At 47.6% G+C, this 18,599-nt stretch overlaps 1 protein-coding gene across 7 annotated transcripts in view; it reads right to left on the bottom strand.

The window, feature by feature from the left end:
• The window catches only part of MYLK (myosin light chain kinase), a 271,416-nt gene that overhangs the window by 106,031 nt on the left and 146,786 nt on the right, over positions 1 to 18,599 (bottom strand). For all 7 annotated transcript variants that reach the window (XM_032629951.1, XM_032629944.1, XM_032629948.1 and 4 more), the window contains 7 exons: positions 13,283 to 13,331; positions 12,211 to 12,376; positions 11,085 to 11,250; positions 8,564 to 8,582; positions 6,861 to 7,396; positions 6,092 to 6,298; positions 1,524 to 1,658 (listed from right to left, as the gene is read on the bottom strand). In XM_032629951.1, coding sequence (XP_032485842.1) covers positions 1,524 to 1,658; positions 6,092 to 6,298; positions 6,861 to 7,396; positions 8,564 to 8,582; positions 11,085 to 11,250; positions 12,211 to 12,376; positions 13,283 to 13,331 — 1,278 coding nt within the window. The remainder of the gene's footprint in view (positions 1 to 1,523; positions 1,659 to 6,091; positions 6,299 to 6,860; positions 7,397 to 8,563; positions 8,583 to 11,084; positions 11,251 to 12,210; positions 12,377 to 13,282; positions 13,332 to 18,599) is intronic.

Raw genomic sequence — 18,599 nt, 5'->3', positions numbered from 1 at the left:
CTTGACGCCTGTTTTTGTATAGCCCAAAAGCTAAGGACAGTTTCTCATATTTTAAATGGTGGGAAAAAATCAAAGGAAGAATATTTCATGACGTGTGACAATTGTGTGAAATTCACGTGTCCATAAATAAAGTTTTATTGCAGTTTTATTGCACCCATTCATTGACATGTTGTCTCTGGCTGAGCTCTGTGCCATGACAGCAGAGGTGAGTAGCTGTGACAGAGACTGCATGGTCTGCAAATTTGGAAATACTTACCAACTGGTCCTTTATTGACAATGTTTCTTGATGTCTGGCCTGGAGTGTGAGCCAGGCGGAAGGGAAACTCTCTTGCTCAGGGCCCTTCCTTTAGTCCTTAACATCCACGCTCTGTTCCAGCTGCAAGGAGGCTGCCTCCTCGCTCAGTCACGGAATCCGATAGGAGCTCTGTCCGTAGAGAGGGGTGGAGACCCCAATTCTCACCTCTCTGCCCAAGAAGACCACACATAGGGAGACCCCAAGGCAACTTCTCTCACTGACTAAAGATCATTTCTAGCAAAGCCTAAGCAAACTATACCAATGAGGCAGGTTCACAGGCAACATGGCAATGGTGCAGAAATGACTGGGGCTATTTGGTGCACAGGTGACGGGCCGCTGCTCCCTTAAGGAGCCTATTCCATCAGCGTGAGAGCTGGCAGAGACCCGAACCTTCTGCTCCAGCCCAACTCCTCACCAATAAAGAAGACGATGCCCAAAGAGGTAAAGGGGGGTGTCCAAGGTCACCCAACCACTCGATACGGAGAAGGACAAGTGCAGATCCTTCATTCTCCCTGCAGATCCCCAAAGCAGACCCCACTCAATTTCACCAATTTTATGGACTGTTCTCAATTCTAATAATAGAGTACTCCCATACTTTGGGAATTTAAAGCCTTTTTTTTTTTAAAAAAAAAAGAGAAGTGTGATAATATACAATAATTTTTTTTCCCCAAAGGACCTTACTTGCCAAAAAAAAAAATAAATAAATAAAAGTTGGGATGTCTCTATAGGACTATAATGTTAAAAAGAATTACTGGTCTATAAACCCCCAAACCACTTGCTGCTAAATAAAAGGCAAGATCCCATGAGCAGCTGCTAGCGTGGTTCATTAATCTGTTGGTATATGTGTTCATTTATTGACTCAACAAATATTTATTGAGGCCCGCTCTGAGCCTGGCCATATGAAACGGAACGAAACTGCTTGTGCACCTAGGTGCCAGGCATCTCATTAACTGTTTTATATAAAGCATCTAATTTAATTTTCACAACTGCCACCCTGGAAGGTAGGTGGCATTATTCTCGTCTTGCAGACGAGGAGCTCAAGGTTCAGACTGGAGTAAAACTTGCCGAGTGTCCCCAGCCAGGCATTAGTAGACTCCCAGGTCCCGTGCTCTCTCTGTACCCCGTGCTTCCTTCTCATGCATAAACGGTTCAGAGTGATATGTGGGGAAGCCAAGTGAGAATGCAGCCAGGGTCAAGGGTCCAGGCAGCTGGAGCAGGGGGGACTCACCATTGAGCAGCCAAGTGATTCGGGGCACCGGGGTCCCCTGCACCGAGCACTGCAGCACAAAGTCCTGGCCCTCAACGACAGTGCAGTCCTTTAGGACACTGGAGAATGAGGGGGCCGCCTCCATCACGGCCAGCCCTGTGAAGGCAAAGAACAGACAGGCCATCTCAGATCACAGCTGACCCGTGCTGTTGACTGACCGGAGGCTGACACCTCACTGCCCTGGGCGCCCAGGGCTTGCTTCTTTGGTCGCCTGGCTTTGCCTGACCCACCATCACACAGGGAGGCAGTCAGCGCCACTGAGGCAGAGACCTGGAGCCTGAGGCAGAGTCACTGGCAGGGGCTTTTGCACTGTCACAAGACACCCCAGGTCTGGGAGTGCTGAGGACGAGGCTGGCCTCCTCTCCTCCGGGACACAAGTCCCCCCCCCCCCCCCACTCCCCATCTTGTCTTGACTTTCATTATTCTGGAGCATCCGCAGAGCTCCTCCTTCCCCCTTTCTTGGCCCTATTCTACTTTCTGGTGTCTTTTATCGTCTTTGACGTGTCCCTTCAGACGATGCACACATTTTTTTTCTTTATTTTAAAAATCCTTGGCCGAAATGTTTCATTAGATTGAAAATGTGGATAAAATAGATTTTTTAGGAAAACATAAATTGCCTAAGCTGACTCAAAGAACAATTTATAAATTAAAAAAACAGACTGGCAACCTCTATGATCTAATCATAGAAATATCCCCTTATGGTTTACTCAAGAGATATATGCACAAGGATGAACACCGAAACACTGTATGTAGTAGCTAAAGACCCTGCATCCTCTGGTGAATAACTTTTCCACTTGTAGAGACCACATGCCCATTGGTGAGGACATTTCAATTTTAAATTATTATAATTAATGTTTCCAATTCCAGGACAGAATCAAATGACAAGGACTTACATGGGTTCTAGTTTTCCAACCTAGGCCAGTGATTCAGAAGCACTGGGGGCCTGGGACAATGCATTACTCAGTCCCCCCCCATGATTCTAATGCACAATCTCACTGAGAACCACTGAGCTGAACTTTCCAGAAGCCTTCTAAATAGGTGAGTTGGGGAGTGTTTTGTAGTTTGGCGGCCATAATTAAGAGCAATAGGGATAGAAAATCTCTTCTACAACACCCAGAACATGCTGCAGAAGAGTCAAGGTGGCTGATAGCTGAGAAAAGGCAGCTGGATTTGGTGATGAGAAGATACCTCACTGGCACTTTTCAAGAGAGGCTATTCAACACAGTGATGAGGGGAAAATCATATTATACAGCAAAGGCTTAAGGGCAAAGGCTAATATTCGAGGGCTTACCGGGTACTTTTCCAGAGGTGACAATGCCACGAGACTGCTACCTTTAGCTCGTTGTATAGATGAAGTTCATAATTTCCCATAGTCAAGCCCAATGGTGAAGCAAGGCTTTACACCCAGTTCTCTGACTTTATATCCACACTTCTTCCTCTAGCCCCGAGCTCCCCTAAAGGGAGAGTAGGCAGTGGGAGCACAGCTACAAGTCAGGATGTGGTGCATCTGAATGGGACTGGTACTGAGGGAAGGGATGCCAGCCTATCTGGACAGGTGGGGGGAGGCACCACCTCCACCCCTTTGGACGGCATCGAATTCCCCCATTAGAGAAATGCCTTTGGGAGTCACTGAAAACAATATGGGCTTTTGTGTCAGACCAACACGGGTTAGGAATATGCTATTTTTTACAAGGCATGGGACCTTGAACAAGTCACTTAACCTCACTACAGCTCAGTATTCTCATCTGGAAAACGGGTGTAACTCTATCTCGTAAGATTGTTGGGATAACTGAATGGGGCCATGCAAGTAAAGCTTTCAGCACGAAGTCTGGCACATTGAACAGGCTTTCCGTGGGGGATTAGCTGTTATTATCAGACGGAAGCTGGGCATGGAGACTGGAGTAGCACCAAGTTTTGGGGTAAAAGAGTGAGAGAGAGAACATGGGAGCTTAAGGGTCACTGAAGCAGAAGGAAGTTTTTTTTTCTTGTTAGTTGAGGGGAGAGCAGAACATACCCGTAGGGAGGAGAAAGAGGCCTCTAGATAGGGGGACAGGGAGAGACTGAAGAAATGGCGGGAGAGTCAATCATTATTAGACCCGATCTTTGTGGGGATGGGAGGGATGGAAAGAGAAGTCTTGGTAAGGGGAACAGGCAGCTTTTCTGCAGTGATAGGAAGAAAGAGAGGAAGAGGCGCTAGACGACCTACATCTTGGTGAAGCCTTCTAGAGAACAGCTAAGGAGAAAAGCAGTCAAGCAGGGCTTCTGGAACGGCAGACTAAGGACTTCCATAAGTCTGCCCCTCCAGACAAGGAACAGGAACGCTGACAAAAGGACTCAACACCAACTTTCTCAGAGCTCTGGAAATTACCCGAAGGCTTGCAGTATCCTGAGCAGCCTTCATTCTAAAACAAACACACACACAGCTGAATCCTGGTAAGCACAGCTAGCTTTGTGGCATGCCCAGTTTCCACCCCCTTGTCCAGCTCTGAGGTGGCTTTAAAACCCACAGCGTCTTTCACTCCCAACTTGCTGCAGGTACGGTCTCCACACACAGCTTCCATTTAATAATAGTAGCTAACACTCCAACCAAAGCTTCTTGGTTTTTAACCTTTGGTGGACCCAATGTTAGGTGAGTTCCCCGCCCTGATACAGAGCCCTGGATGATGAAGCTCAGGTTCCCCGACCTGGGACCTCTGCCTACAGGCGCTCCCACCTCCAAATGAATGGATACTATTCCTTGCGGAGGAATTCACAAATGTAGTAAAATTCCCAATTAAGAAGTGAGTCAATGGTATACAAGTGAAAAGCGAGACTACCTCTCACCCCTTCCTGGACCCCCAGTTTCTCTTCCTAGAGGTAACTTGTGGACCCTTCCAGAAATGTTTATGCACACGCAAGCATCAGTTTGCTTTGTGTACACAGATTTTTTTTTCCTTTAACGCAAACAGCATATGATACACATGGCTCTCTCTGCACTTGGCTCGTCCCCCGTACTAACATATCTTGGACGGGTTTCACTAGCAGGGTCTACGGGTCAGACACATTCGTTCCCCTGGCTTCATGGCATCTTACTGTGTGAATGAACTAGTAAGCTCTTGTTTTTGAAACATTTATTATGGCACATTTCAAACATACACAAAAGTAGAGAAAGCTGTAGAGTGAATCATCACATCCCTGTTTCTCGACCTTCATAATGGCCAATCTCACTTCATTCGCACCCGCCACTGAGTCCCACAGCACATGGATTATATCTGAAGTAAATATCACAAATCGTATCATTTCACCAGTAAATGACTCAGCTTATATCTCTAAAATATATGGACTTTGAAAAAAATCACCACGAGATCCACCATCACATCTTAAAAATAGCACTAACTCCTTTATACTGGATATCCTGTCAGTGCTCAAATTTTCCTGATGTTCTTACAAACAAAATTTTTTTAAGGTGTCTCCATCAGGATCCATGCAAAGTCCATGTATTGCAGCTACTGCTGTCTCTTATGTGTCTTTTCATCTAAGTTTCCTACAGTTTGTTCCTTCTTTCCTTTTGGCTCGCAATTTACGTGTTGAAAAAGTAGGTGAAGGTTATTTGTCTCACAGAGTTTCCATCAGCCTGCAATGTGCTGTGGTTTAATAAGTTCCTCAATGGTATGACATGAGTCTAGGGTCCCTAAACACAGTTCTGTTACAGTAGTGAAAAAATGGAAACAATAGAAACAATCTAAATGGAAACAATAAGACCATGCCTAAACATCGTTCTATGAAATATTATAAGGCCATTACAAAGCATGCTTTTTTTTTTTTTTTGCAGTATGCGGGCCTCTCACTGTTGTGGCCTCTCCCGGAGCCAGGCTCCGGACGCGCAGGCTCAGCGGCCATGGCTCACGGGCCCAGCCGGTCTGCGGCATGTGGGATCTTCCCGGACCGGGGCACAAACCCGTGTCCCGTGCATCGGCAGGCGGACTCTCAACCACTGTGCCACCAGGGAAGCCCCAAAGCATGCTTTTAAATGATATTAAAAAATATAGAACGATGCTTATGTAATGTGAGCAAATTAGAATAGTAAGCAGTATACAAACAGCACAAAGCTAAACGTGTTTTAAAAATATTAAACTATCATTTACTTCTGAGTCATAAGATTATATAGAGTGTTTAAATTCCTCTCAATGAACATGCACTACTTTTATAAACAGACACTATAATGAGCACAAAAGATGTGGCACTCACATCACCTCACATCACTCTCAGTGTGTCGATCTGGTTCTCTGTGAGACTCGGCAGCTCACAGCTGGGCTGGGCCTGGGGCCTGGGCATGTTTATTCTGAGGTGATTCGGATGTGAACTCCTGATCAGCAATCACTCTCCTGGAGCAGTGACTCTGGCCTTGGCCGGTGGGTGGGGGCGATGTTTCTGTCGGGTGGTACACCCTGGGCAGGGGGCTGCAGGGGGTGACGCTTGTGCGCTGTATGAAGCACCCCACAGAGGTCCTCCCTCAGGGAACCCGGGGTGACCTGGAGGAATGTACTCACTTTTCACCAGGAGGGTCCAGCCACAGGACACCCGGCCTCGGACATTGGTGGCTGTGCAGCTGTAGTTCCCGTTGTCCCTGGCCCGGGCTCTCAGGAGACAGAGGTAATGGGCTCCCCCAGCTTCATAAACCTCGATGGTGCCTTCTCTTCTCCTCAAGGGGGCACCGTCCAGGAACCAGGTCACTTCAGGCTTCGGGATTCCTGAAACTACAGGGCCAGGTGAAGGACGGGAGGCCCCCGAGAGCACGCTATACTTGTGGGGCGCAGGTAGGGGTGGAGAGGCTGAGCCGGAGGGCAGAGCCCAGTCCCGTGTGCAGCCGCCCTCCCGCTTCAACCTGCTTTCTTACCCCTCCACCCCACATCCCAAGACGGAGGCAGGGTCCCTGGGGAGGAGGGCTACAAGGTGATAAGCTAGGTCTCCAGATCAGCCAGAGGGAGGAAAGAGGAGGGGACCCTGTGGCTTGTGTGCGGTGGAGATGGTGGTGATGGGCTTCCCGCGGAGGGTGGTGAGAATTAGGGCTCAGGGTCAGTGCTGTCTCCAACCATGAACAACGGGTCACTGCTAGGAGTTTCTCCAGAACAAGAGACATGACGAGATTGAGTCCTTCCAGAGGGGAGACCCCTGTAAGGTGCTTCCTGGGGTCGGTGATGGGGCTCTAGTCCAAGGGGCCGGGGGATAGAGGAGACTCTGACCACTGAGCAGAAGGACGGGAGTGGCCACCTGGGGGCTAAAGTGTGGGCACCAGCGGCCTCAAGCAGCTCTACTCACCCTCGCATCTGAACTTGACCGGCTGGTCCTCACTGACTTCCTGGCTTTGGGGCTTGCTCTCAAATTTGGGGAATGTTGTGTCCCCCTGGCCCTCCGTGGGGACCTTCCTGGTAGCAACCTGGCCCACAGTGTCTTGGCTTCCCAGGCCACACTGCCTGGCATGGAGGGCGGCTGGAGGGCGAGCAGCTGGCTCCTCCCTCTCTTCTCTGGGAGGAGACGGGGCACCCGAGACTGGCACTCTCGGTGCCAGCTGCACTTTTGCGGCCTGCAGGGTGATGGTGCTGGAAGTCTTCTGCAGGACGGGGGTCCTCAGGGCTTTTCCGGGCGAGTCCCCCGCTGGCTCCGGCTCAGATTCCCGCAGGGGCTGAGGCTGGCTCCCCGTGGCCCAGGTCGGGGAGCCACCTCTCTGGATGCTGGAGCAGTTCTTACTCTCAGCTGCAGCCTCCAAGCCGTCCAGTTTCAGCCCCCGAGCGATTCCATTGGTCACTTCCTTCCTGATGTCTGAATTGGCCACCTTTGTTCCTCTCACCAGCGACCTGTTTGGTGGGTGTGTGGCGGGGGACAGTGGGGCAGAAGAAGAAGTAGAACGATCATCTGGTTATGCATTACAGGCCCAGACTCCAGGGATTACAACAGCCCACAGAGCAAGACAGAGAAAGAGCCGAGGTCTTTCTATGCAGTTTGCTCAGTTTCCAGGCAGAAAACAAGCAGCCATTCTTCAAACCCATCCCTAGCCCAGTGTTCTATCCACACTTATTACATCTGCCCTTTTTCTCTTCTCCACGAGCCCCGACCTGGTTCGAACACGTGGTGTCCCCTGTCCACACTGGCCCTAACCCAAGTTCCACGTAGCGCGCACAGTCCATCTTTTAAAAACATAAGTTGAATGATGCCATTTTAAGCTTAAGAATTTCCAACAGCTTTTCCACTCGATTAAGAATACAACTGAGCTGTTCAAGACAGCCTGCAGGGATGCCATGTGGGAAGTGGCTCTGCGTGGACACACACCCCCCCCCCCCAAAACCCTGTCTCCAGTGCCTACCAGGCTGCAGCCCCTCGGGGTTCTTTGGGCCCCAGGCTCCCTCTCAACTCACCACTTTCACACCTGCAACACCTCTGTCTGGAACACTTTCTCCCTGAGCTTTTCTTCTCTTAGCTCATACTGCTCCTCACAGGCTTGAGCTCAAACATCAAGCTTTCGAAAAGGGGTCCTCTGACACTCTACTCCAAATGAGCGCTTCTCGCAGACTTATGCTTCGCGCTCATGTTCTGTGTGGCTCTGTTTAAGGCCCTTCTCTACAACAGACAGCTCGCCGTGCATACCCAGCATCTAGCACAGAGCCTCACGCTCAGCAAAGGAAGCTCTCCCAATGAAGACGTGCTGGGTGAGCAAGTAGATTCTGGCCTTGAACGTGGAGGGCATCCTTGCAGAGCAGTGCCCTTCCTAATGACAGCTAACTAGTAAAGATACTGAGCAGGGTCTTCAAGAGTCTCAATGCTGATGGCAAGCCTGACACGGGATCTGGACAGCAAATTACAATAGAATAAAACTAAACACCCCAAATAAAACAGTGCCTCCCAAACAGTCAGTTCTCCCCCCTACACGGTGACTCAGAAATTCAGGGCGTTCCTTGATGACGAGCCCTCTTTTCTCTCAGGGCGTTTCAAGATGGAAACATGATAACCACAAAGCCTACACATACCTACTGGCAATGTCCAAGCCTGGAAAAAGGGAGAAGGTAGAAAGACGGTTAGTGGAATGTTTTATACACCAAGAACAGCAAGTGATACGACAACCATCTCTTGTTTATGACAGAGTTTGGCTTCCCAAACTCTCACTTTCCCCATCACCTATGGTCCTCCCTCCCTCTCTCCTTTCAGCTTCCCTGGTCCTGAACTTCTTGGGTTAATCTGATAAACTCCTCTGAGCCCTGGAGACACTGTTAAGCTTCCAGCACTGCCCTGGGACCTTTATGGCAGCCTCTGTTGCCCCGCCCTGGGCACTGGAGCTTCCTGTTCTCCAGCCCACAGAAGGAAACAAACACCGCTCTACTGAAAATTTCGAACCCAGAACGTTTAACTTGCATGTGGCCCTCAAAAAGAAACCCCCAGTGATCATTTTTGACAAATACCTGCTTCATTTTCAAGTGTACAGAGAAAGTGTAATTTTATTCAGTTCTTCAAAGAAAAAACATACAATTACTAGATACGTTTTTCTTGCCACATGATTTTAAAACACTTTTATCACGGAAAATTACAAAATATACAATAGTACAGAGAAGGATATAACAAACACTGCAAGCCTACACCCAGATTAGGGAAATATCAACCTTTTGCCAATCTTATCTATCCCTTTTTGTTTTGGTTATTTGAGGGGCTTTTTCTGGGAATGTTTTCAAACAAAATGTCATTAAGTGCTTCAGAAGGAGACAGTTCTTTAATTCAGGGCCAGGGCAAGTAAAGGGAGAGGGACTAAAACACTTCTCCAGATGACTAATAGCAGGTCCTGAGCCTGTAGTGAGTTGTGAAGTCAAATGCTATGGTCAGGACCAGGGTTTTTTCTTTTTCTTTTTTTTAAAATTGCCAACGTTTTCTTATGTGGTAGTCCTACACTTTATTTATTTTTAAATATTCATTTATTTATGTATTTATTTTGGCTGCACCAGGTCTTAGTTGCGGCACGGGGGATCTTTTTTTTTTTTTAGTTTCAGCACGTGGGATCTAGTTCCCCAACCAGGGATTGAACCCGGGTCCCCTGCATTGGGAGCATGGAGTCTTACCCACTGGGCCACCAGGAAAGTCCCCAGGGTTTTTTCTTTTAATGGTGTAGAATGGAAGAGAAAATGCCAGCGTGTACTGTACATAATACTACTCAGGATTGTTTCATAAAACTTGTTTTAGTTAAATCTCTCTCTCTCTCTCTCTCTCTCTCCATCTATCTATCTGTCTATTTATCTATCTATCTATCTATCTCCTGGGTTGCAACGTAGAATAAATTTGTTTCTGTGGGTAGTGAACACACTTGGGCCAAAAATGTACAGAAAGCAAGAAGGGGGGCTTCCCTGGTGGCGCAGCGGTTGGGAGTCCGCCTGCCGATGCAGGGGACACGGGTTCGTGCCCCGGTCTGGGAAGATCCCACATGCCGCGGAGCGGCTGGGCCCGTGAGCCATGGCCACTGAGCCTGTGCGTCAGGAGCCTGTGCTCCGCAATGGGAGAGGCCACAACAGTGAGAGGCCCGCATACAGCAAAAAAAAAAAAAAAAAAAGAAAGAAAGCAAGAAGGGGTATTTTCTGAGAAAGGAAAGAGACGGGGAAGAGGAAAATCAAAGAAATGAGGGTAAGAAAGGAGGAGGAGAGGGTAAGGTCGTTTCCCTCCCAGATCCCCAAATCCCACCCTGCTCAAGGTTTCCGCTAGAATGAAGTGACGTCAACCCCCTTCCCCCTCCACACACTCTGGCTTCCCCAGGCTGGACTTGGCAGAACCAAGGGGAATGTAAGGGAGAGGCGTATTCAAAGAGATTTCAAGAGAAGAGTTTACTGGGGCTGATGATTACAGCAAGAAGAGACAGGAGTCATAGGCGATGCTGAAATGCCCAGTCTGGTGGGAAGCAAAGAGTTACGTTGAGGGAGCACCTGATCTGAACGACAGGATGGATGACAAGATCAATTTCAGGCAGGTTAAATCTGAGGTGATGGCAAGACATTAGCAATACCCACTCTTCCAAAAGGCAATTAGAGATGTAAATAAAAAAGGAGTCTGGGGCTTCTCTGGTGGCGCAGCGGTTGAGAGTCCGCCTGCCGATGCAGGGGACATGGGTTCGTGCCCCGGTCCGGGAGGATCCCACATGCCGCGGAGCGGCTGGGCCCGTGAGCCATGGCCGCTGAGCCTGCGCGTCCGGAGCCTGGCTCCGGGAGAGGCCACAACAGTGAGAGGCCCGCGTACCGCAAAAAAAAAAAAAAAAAAAAAAAAAAAAAGTAAAAAAAAAGGAGTCTGAGCAAGAAGGAAAAACTGAACACAGGTGTGCAGACACACGTGAAGCATCTTCCTCCATGGCCGTGTCTGTGCTACCTGCCTACCCTTTCTTCTGATTCAAGACCCTGCCCCTGGGGAGGGACACATGAGTAGGTAAGTGTGACACGTGTCACACACAGACACGTAATGAGCAAGCAGCTCCTTCTAGGAGGGTAGGGACGGTCCGGCACTAGCCCTCCCACCACCTGATACCTTGGATGGAGAGCTCAGCAGACATGGAGGCCTTCCCTGACCCGTTCACCACCAGGCACGTGTACACTCCCACGTCATCTTGGTTGACCTCGTGGATTTCCAGGACTTGCACCCCATTCTTCTCAGACATAGACACACGGGAACTGGGCTGCAGGGGAACATCTCCCTGGAGACGGCATAGGCAGCTTGGTCAGAGAAACTGCTCACCTTTTGACTCTGTCCTACCTGCTGTCAATCCAGGTGGGACAGACACCAGGCATGCACAGCAGGGCCCTCTGCTCTGGGCTCTGTCAACATGCTTGGAGAGCAGCCTGAGGGCAACCCAAGGGTCCTGACTCGAGGAGCATGGATGCGCTGTGGTGTTTGGTCCAGCTGAGGGCAGGTGTATGGAACCTGTTTCAAAGGAGCCCTAGTTTGAGGTGGGAAATCCTATATTCCTCACTTTAGTTCTCCTCTGTCTTCCTCTTCCTTTTATTGATGTTTCAGGGTCAGTACAGGAGAATCAGGAATCAGGGAAAAGGCATCCGGTCACTCATTTTTATACAGGAGTTCCGTCTGTGAAAAAGCTCCTCGCCCTGGCCTTGACCCCCAGAACTCCTCACTGCCCTGTTAACACGGGCTGCCCCCAGCCACTGCTGCCTCCTCTTCCCCCTCCCCCACCCCTCCCCCACCTCTGTCTTCACATTGTTCAGCCCTAAATGATTTATAAAGCACTCCCACGTGGAGCCTCCCAACAGTATTTGGAGGTAGGTGGGATTATCTCTGCCTCATAGATAAGGAAACTGGGGTTCTAAGAGATCAAATGCTTTGCCCAGCATCTCATGCTTTGTCAATCAGGGAGCTGTGGCTTGAAATCAGCCCCAGACTTCAGACTCCACTCTCTTGACATGGTCAGGTCTGTTTCGACTCGGAAGTTTTATACTGTTTTGTGAGTGTGTGGATTATAGGACATCGTGGGCTGAGTAACACAGGGAGAGTGTGCAAACAGGGACAAGAACGGGCACGGCTACCAAACACATGAGAACCTCAAGGACGCTCTACAGTTGAATTGGAAGGGACTGATTGGGAAGACCGACTCCCCGTAGTCCAGGGACCTAACCCAGAGTCAGGGCAGACAAAACCTCACCTTGAGCCAGGAGACCTGTGGCTGGGGCCGGCCAGTGATCTTGCAGGAGAATCGCCCCATCTGTCCTTCTTTGACCACCGCTCGGCCCAGCTTTGTAGCAAACTTTGGTGGGCATTCTCTCCAGATGCTGGGACGGGTCTCCACCGCAGGGGCTGCAAATCTGTCCCTGGAAAGAAAGCCGCAGAGAATCTACAGCAATGCAGATGCTTTTCTCTCTGTCCCCTCCCAAGTTACTTAAGTTGAGCTCAGAAGCCAGCAAAGGGCAACCTTCCCAATTCTGTGCCTCAAACACATTTCTGGAAAAATCTGTGGCACCAAAACCTATTTCCTCCACCTCCTGAGCATGTAGCTAGCCTTCAGTTACTAGCCTCCCTTGAAGTTAGGTATGCTTGAATTCTACTGAGGTCTGGCCAAAGCCCAGCTTTGGCCAACAGACTGTGATCAGAAAGCAGAAACACCATGTGCCATTTCTAGGCTGGACCCATCAAAACCTCCTGTGCTATTCTCCACAGTCTCTCTTGCCCACTTTTCTGGCTAGATGCAGAGAGTCCTGCTGAGGCTCCAAGGCCTAGGAGATGATGGAGCCACAAAACAGAAGGTGCCTGGGTCCCTGAAAGATAATAGGAAGGTTTTCCACCTGTCCAAGAATATGTGAACTGACTTTGCTTGAGTAAGCAATCACCTTTCCCTGTGTCAAGCCATTGCAATTTGGGGGCTTGTCTGTTACAGCAGCCACTGTTACTTACCCTTACCAATTTAGGCTTACTTGCCATAAGAAATTCACATACTGACTGCCCCTTATAAGTCTGCTTGTTTAAGTCTTCTGACTATTTGCCTTGGTTGTTAGGGACTCCTGCAGACTATGGCCACATAGCCCACTTCCATTTAGCAACTGGACTCGTCAAAGGGGTATCCATAGAGGCCTCCAGGTCTGACACATCACACCACAATAGGCTCCCGCTTTAGTTATCACAACCCAAGATGTTTGAGAAGACTTGCTCCCCAGGCTGTTCTGCCAAGGCCTCAGGAAACGCCAGTTACCTTATGCTGGGTTGGACATCCTGGAACTTACCCCAAGGCTTTGGAAACAAGAGGCTGACCATGCTTCTTCACAAAGCCCCCTGCAAGTAGGAAACAAAGAGAAAGAGGCTTGAAAAGTCCGGTCTGAGCCACACACTGGGAGCAACAAAAGCCAGAAAGAGTCAGCGGGGGCGGGGCGCAGATAATGACGGAACAGTTCACCCTGACTGAGCCCATACTGGGTCAGGCTCTATGGTGGGCGCTTTACATGCATCGTCACACGGATTTCCCACAATACTTTAAGGAGGCTGGTATTACAACATCCTTCTATTTTTTTAAACAGGTGAGAAAAAATGAGATTCGGAGACATAAAGTCGCCCAGTTGAGTCACAGAGCCAGTAACGGTACAGGAAAGCATCCCGGTTTACCTATTCTAGAACACTCCACCATTCTGCTGAGTGGTTATATGACCCTGGACCTTCCACTCGGGGATGATCTGTGGCGATCAGGACCTCTCCAGAAAAGGAGCCAGTTGAACGGACAGGGGAGATGCACATGCATCTCTCTTACTACATCTACTCCTTTTTGACCCAATCACCACTCCACCCTTCCACTTAACGCCCAGCAAACAGCAGGGTCTGTCCCGCTGGAATGGAGCAGATCACAGGAGACAAGCTCCAGAGCAGCCAGCACCTCCCAGAACCGGCACCAGCGGGACGCTGGGCACTGCCAGTCCTGGGTGAGGGGCTGCTGTGCTGGGCGGGAAGCAGTTAAACAGCAGACTGTGCAAGGCGGCTGGTCTCAGCTCCTTCACCCAACTGCTGATGCTGGGAGGAGCAACTCATAACATGAGCAGGAAGTGACTATACAGCAGTGGGGTGTTTTTGAGGAATGGGGAGGGGGAGAGGAGGGCATTTTTGAGATGACAATCAGCCTGGAAGTTGTTCTCTTTCTGCGACACACTGGGAATGTTTTTGGTTTTTTTTGGCGGTACGCGGGCCTCTCACTGTTGTGGCCTCTCCCGTTGCGGAGCACGGGCCCTGGACGCGCAGGCTCAGCGGCCATGGCTCACGGGCCCAGCCGGTCCGCGGCATGTGGGATCTTCCTGGACCGGGGCACGAACCCGCGTCCCCTGCATCGGCAGGCGGACTCTCAACCACTGCGCCCCCAGGGAAGCCGGGGAATGTTTATTAAACTCCACCCAAGGCACGCGTGGAAAGGGTAGAAGTCATTCCCTGATATCGGCAGGCAGCTGTAATGGAAGATCTGCAGGGTGTCTCCCGGAAAAGGGTAAACTTCCTTAAATTCCAGCACTGATCACATCTATGTGAATGCATAGGAACATAGGAATGGAAGGTGAAGATCATGGCTGAGTACCTCCCTCAGCCATACCTGGTTTAAGGTTATACCAGGACCTTAGTGAAAAAGGGTTAATAACAATGCCTGCCTCCCATGTAAGTTGTGATGCCATATGGGGTGACACTTGTTGTGCATGTATTCTGCTTAACATAACTATTTAGTGAGCCGTGTATAGTTTTCATCCCATAATGTGGGTTTAGTTCTTGTCATTCAATTCTCTGTTCAAGGTTAAAAGAATTTATAAGCTGATAAAAGGAGAGACCTGCTCTGGGAAGGCCCAACTGACAACTGCAGTCAAGATGCTGGGGTCCCTCGGACACCGCTGGAGGAAGTTCTTTTAGAAGGTATTTGAGCAAATGAGAATCATCAGCTTTAAAGACGCTCTGCTCTTAGATCAGCATCTTCCTTTCTGTCTCTCCAGTTAAAGGAAACGATGCTAAAAGTAGGAAAGAAAGTTTACAAAGCTACTCACTTTGGTCTTGTTTGTAGTAGTAAATATTGGAAACAACATAAATGTCACACGGTAGGGAGACAATAAGTGGCTAGGTACAATGTACAATTAGACATCGTATTCTGCCACCAAATTATGTTTAAGAATATATGAAACATGCAGAAATATGTTAAAAATATTATATCATTTGCTCTTCAGCACACTCCAGCTGGGCTGTGATCCTCTCCACTCCACTGAGCTCCATTCCGACCACCATCTTGCCAAACCCAGTGGTTAATCCTCTTCACAATCCCGCTCACTAGCACCTGACAGCAGGGGCCACTCCTCTCCAAAGCACTTTCTCCTCCAGACTCTCCCGCTTTTACCAGGTTGCCTATTCTTTCCTCAACCTCCTTCTCTTCTGGAACTTTATCTCTGAGAGCACCCTAGGGCTGAGTCTTGGGTCCTCTCCTCAGCGCTATGGACTCTTCCCCGGGGGGTGCTTAGTCCCATAGCTTTAAATAATACCCATAATAACTCCCAAACCACACTCCCACCGGAGCTTTTTATTCCTCAGAAGTATCCAGGCCAGTGCCCAGCACATAGTAGGTATTCAAATATTTGTTAAACGAATGAATTTTATGAAAAAAAGAGCAGCATGCAAAATTGTCTATTCAATGTGATCATAATCAGGTAAAAATAAGATAAAATACCCACAGTGAAACAACCAGAAGAAAATATATCAAAACGTAATCGCCTCTTATACATGCTCTATTCCACAGCATTAGGCACACACCAATCACTAAGACTCTCATCTGAAATATCCAGGTACCACTCACTGCACTTATCATGCTACTGTACCACTCATTTCACATTGGGGTAAAGATCTGATAAAAATTAGACCGGTCAATAGATCACCAACAAGGACCTACTGTAGAGCACAAGGAACTACACTCAGTATTCTGTAATAACCTATAAGGGAAAAGAACCTGAAAAGGAATATGTGTACATAGAACTGAATCACTGTGCTGTACACCTGAAACCAACACGATATTGTAAATCAACTATACTTTAATAAAAATAAATTAATTAATTTAAAAAATTAGACTGATCAACAGACAAATGGATAAACAATATAAGGTCTATCTATACAATGAAATATTATTCAGCCATGCAGAGAAATAAAGTAATGATACATGCTACAACAAAGATTAACCCTGAAAATTTTTGCTAAGTGAAAAAAGCCAGACACACAGAAAATGTATGATTCCATTTATATGAAATGTTCTGAAGCGGCAAATCCACAGAGACAGAAGGCAGATTGAGTGGTTGCCAGGGGCTGGGGGAGGGGGGAGTGGAGTGACTGCTCAATGGGTGTGGGGTTTCTGTTTGGGGCGATGAAAAGTTCTGGGGCTAGACAGTGGTGATGGCTGCTCACCATTGTGGATGCACTTAATGCCACTGAGTTGCATGGTTTAAAAGGGTTAAAACGGCAAATTTTATGTAATATGTGTTTTATCACAATAAAAAAATTATACTAAGAACCTTTAAAACTCTTGGGAGCTAAATGTCTTAATCCAAAGGTTAAAATTCCTCTACTCCTTAAAAGATAGAGCAAAAATATGGCATTTCCTCAAAGAATACCAAAAGTGTGCTGTTTGGAGGTCCTTCTGTATCAGAGTAAGAGCAGTTTATGGTACAATCCAAAGGTAACATATAAAGCAGTCAGCTAAAAATGGAATTGAGGAATGCTCATCTAAATGTGTGTCAACACCAGAGACATACATCAAAGCAAACAGAGAACTGGGGCTAAAATAGCTAACAGGGTCTATGTATAGGCAAAAATCTGAAGTTGCAAATTGTCAGATAAGGCAAAATTAATTTTGTGAAAGTATGAAAATCTGGCAGAACAGCAAGGCTATGTAGAAAAATAAGTGGAAAGGGGATTAAGGTAGAAATGCCCAAAATAGAAGAGTAGGTTAAGAGAATTAGTGAGAGGGAAAAAAAGGCCAAGGCACCAAAGGTATTTAAACAGTCATCTCAGATTTTTCAAGAATGAGTAAAAGAGGATGCTAGCAGGTTTTAGGAATGAAAAGTTCAATAGTGGAGGTACTAAGCACATTTTTTCAAAGACTGAGTAGACACAGAGAACGCTGCTGAAAGGGGAATAGTGTGATCATGATGGTAAGAAGAAGAAATACTTCTAAAAAGGTGCGATGATATAATTTATCATCCAAACAGAGACTCTGGACACTGAAAGGGGCATAATTAATAATTCTGCCCGGACAACAGGAGTAAAATCAGGACTGTTCCAGGCAAACCAGGGAGCAGTCACCCCACTTGCAGGCAACTTCAAAGGAGATTTTGAGGACTGCTTAAAATAGTGGCTCTTCACTCAATCAGAACAAATACCCACTTTTTATAACATGTACTTAGCAATGTCCCCTGTGCCGTGTTGAATCAATATTTGCCGCTAACCATCCATATATATAATTTCAAAAAGAAAACAAATGTAAAGCCCTGACTAAAATGTTAAGGAGAAACAAAAGGAAAGGGAAGTATAATAATGTTTATTTCCATATGGAATTTCAATATTTCGATATTGTACATCAATAGATGTTCAAGCATGTCTATTTCAATGTAAATGCCCAGGCACTTTAGAAGACATAACGGAATAGATGCCTACACTGACTCATCTGCATGTTTGGATTTGAAGGTGAATGATCCATCAAAAAACACACTGTACAAGTAGTCACGGAAATGAAGGAACACAGGTATACAGGTGGACGCTAGAATAAAAAGTAGTGTTAGCCATGTAATATGTCAATTATATCTCAATAAAGAGAAAAAAGAAAAAATTAGTATAGCAAAAAGAAAGAGTAGTGTTAGGATAAATAACAGAGAAGACGTTATATGACAAAGAAAGAATGAAACCTCAAAAGAAGGTAACACGGCAAGACAAGTTACAGACCACTGAAGTAGAGAAAATGGGGGAAAAAATGACTGTAAGTGTGGTGTCAAAACAATTTTCTGCTGTATGACATGGGATCCTTGAGACCTCATCTGTACTAAAACACTGATTCAGTCCCTATTACGCATAAGGCATTAGTTAGAGCTTCAGCAAGTAGACTGATGTGTGTAATAAAAGCTAGAAGAAAACTTGAGCCTTAAGAGAAAGGCAAAGTGCTTCAAAGATGGGGGAGGGGACACCCCAGAGCAGGGCCTATTGAAGATCTTGAGTTTCAGTTTAAAGGTGGATCATTGGAGGATTCGAAGGGAGGGAATGATAAAATCCCGTCTGAATTCTTTGAAAGATATTTTCAGCAGCAATGTGGAGATTAGAGTGGGGTATGGGTAGAACTGGGGAGACCATTTGGAAATCTGTGCAACAGGACGGAGTGGACAGGACCACGATGAGACAAATGAGAACTGGCACAGCAGGGTCTGGTGACTGACCAGGGAAGGGCAGGGAGGGAGCACTTGAGGATGACGAGGTGGCTGGGCTGCCCTGCTTCCAAAGGAGGTTTGGGTTATCACCCGTCAAGGTTTCAGCTGTGTCTTCCAGAGGGCACTGAAGTCC

The sequence above is a fragment of the Phocoena sinus genome, chromosome 4 (assembly GCF_008692025.1).
Source record: "Phocoena sinus isolate mPhoSin1 chromosome 4, mPhoSin1.pri, whole genome shotgun sequence".
In the NCBI taxonomy this organism is placed as follows: Eukaryota; Metazoa; Chordata; class Mammalia; order Artiodactyla; family Phocoenidae; genus Phocoena; species Phocoena sinus.
This window is presented reverse-complemented; position numbering and strand designations above follow the sequence as displayed.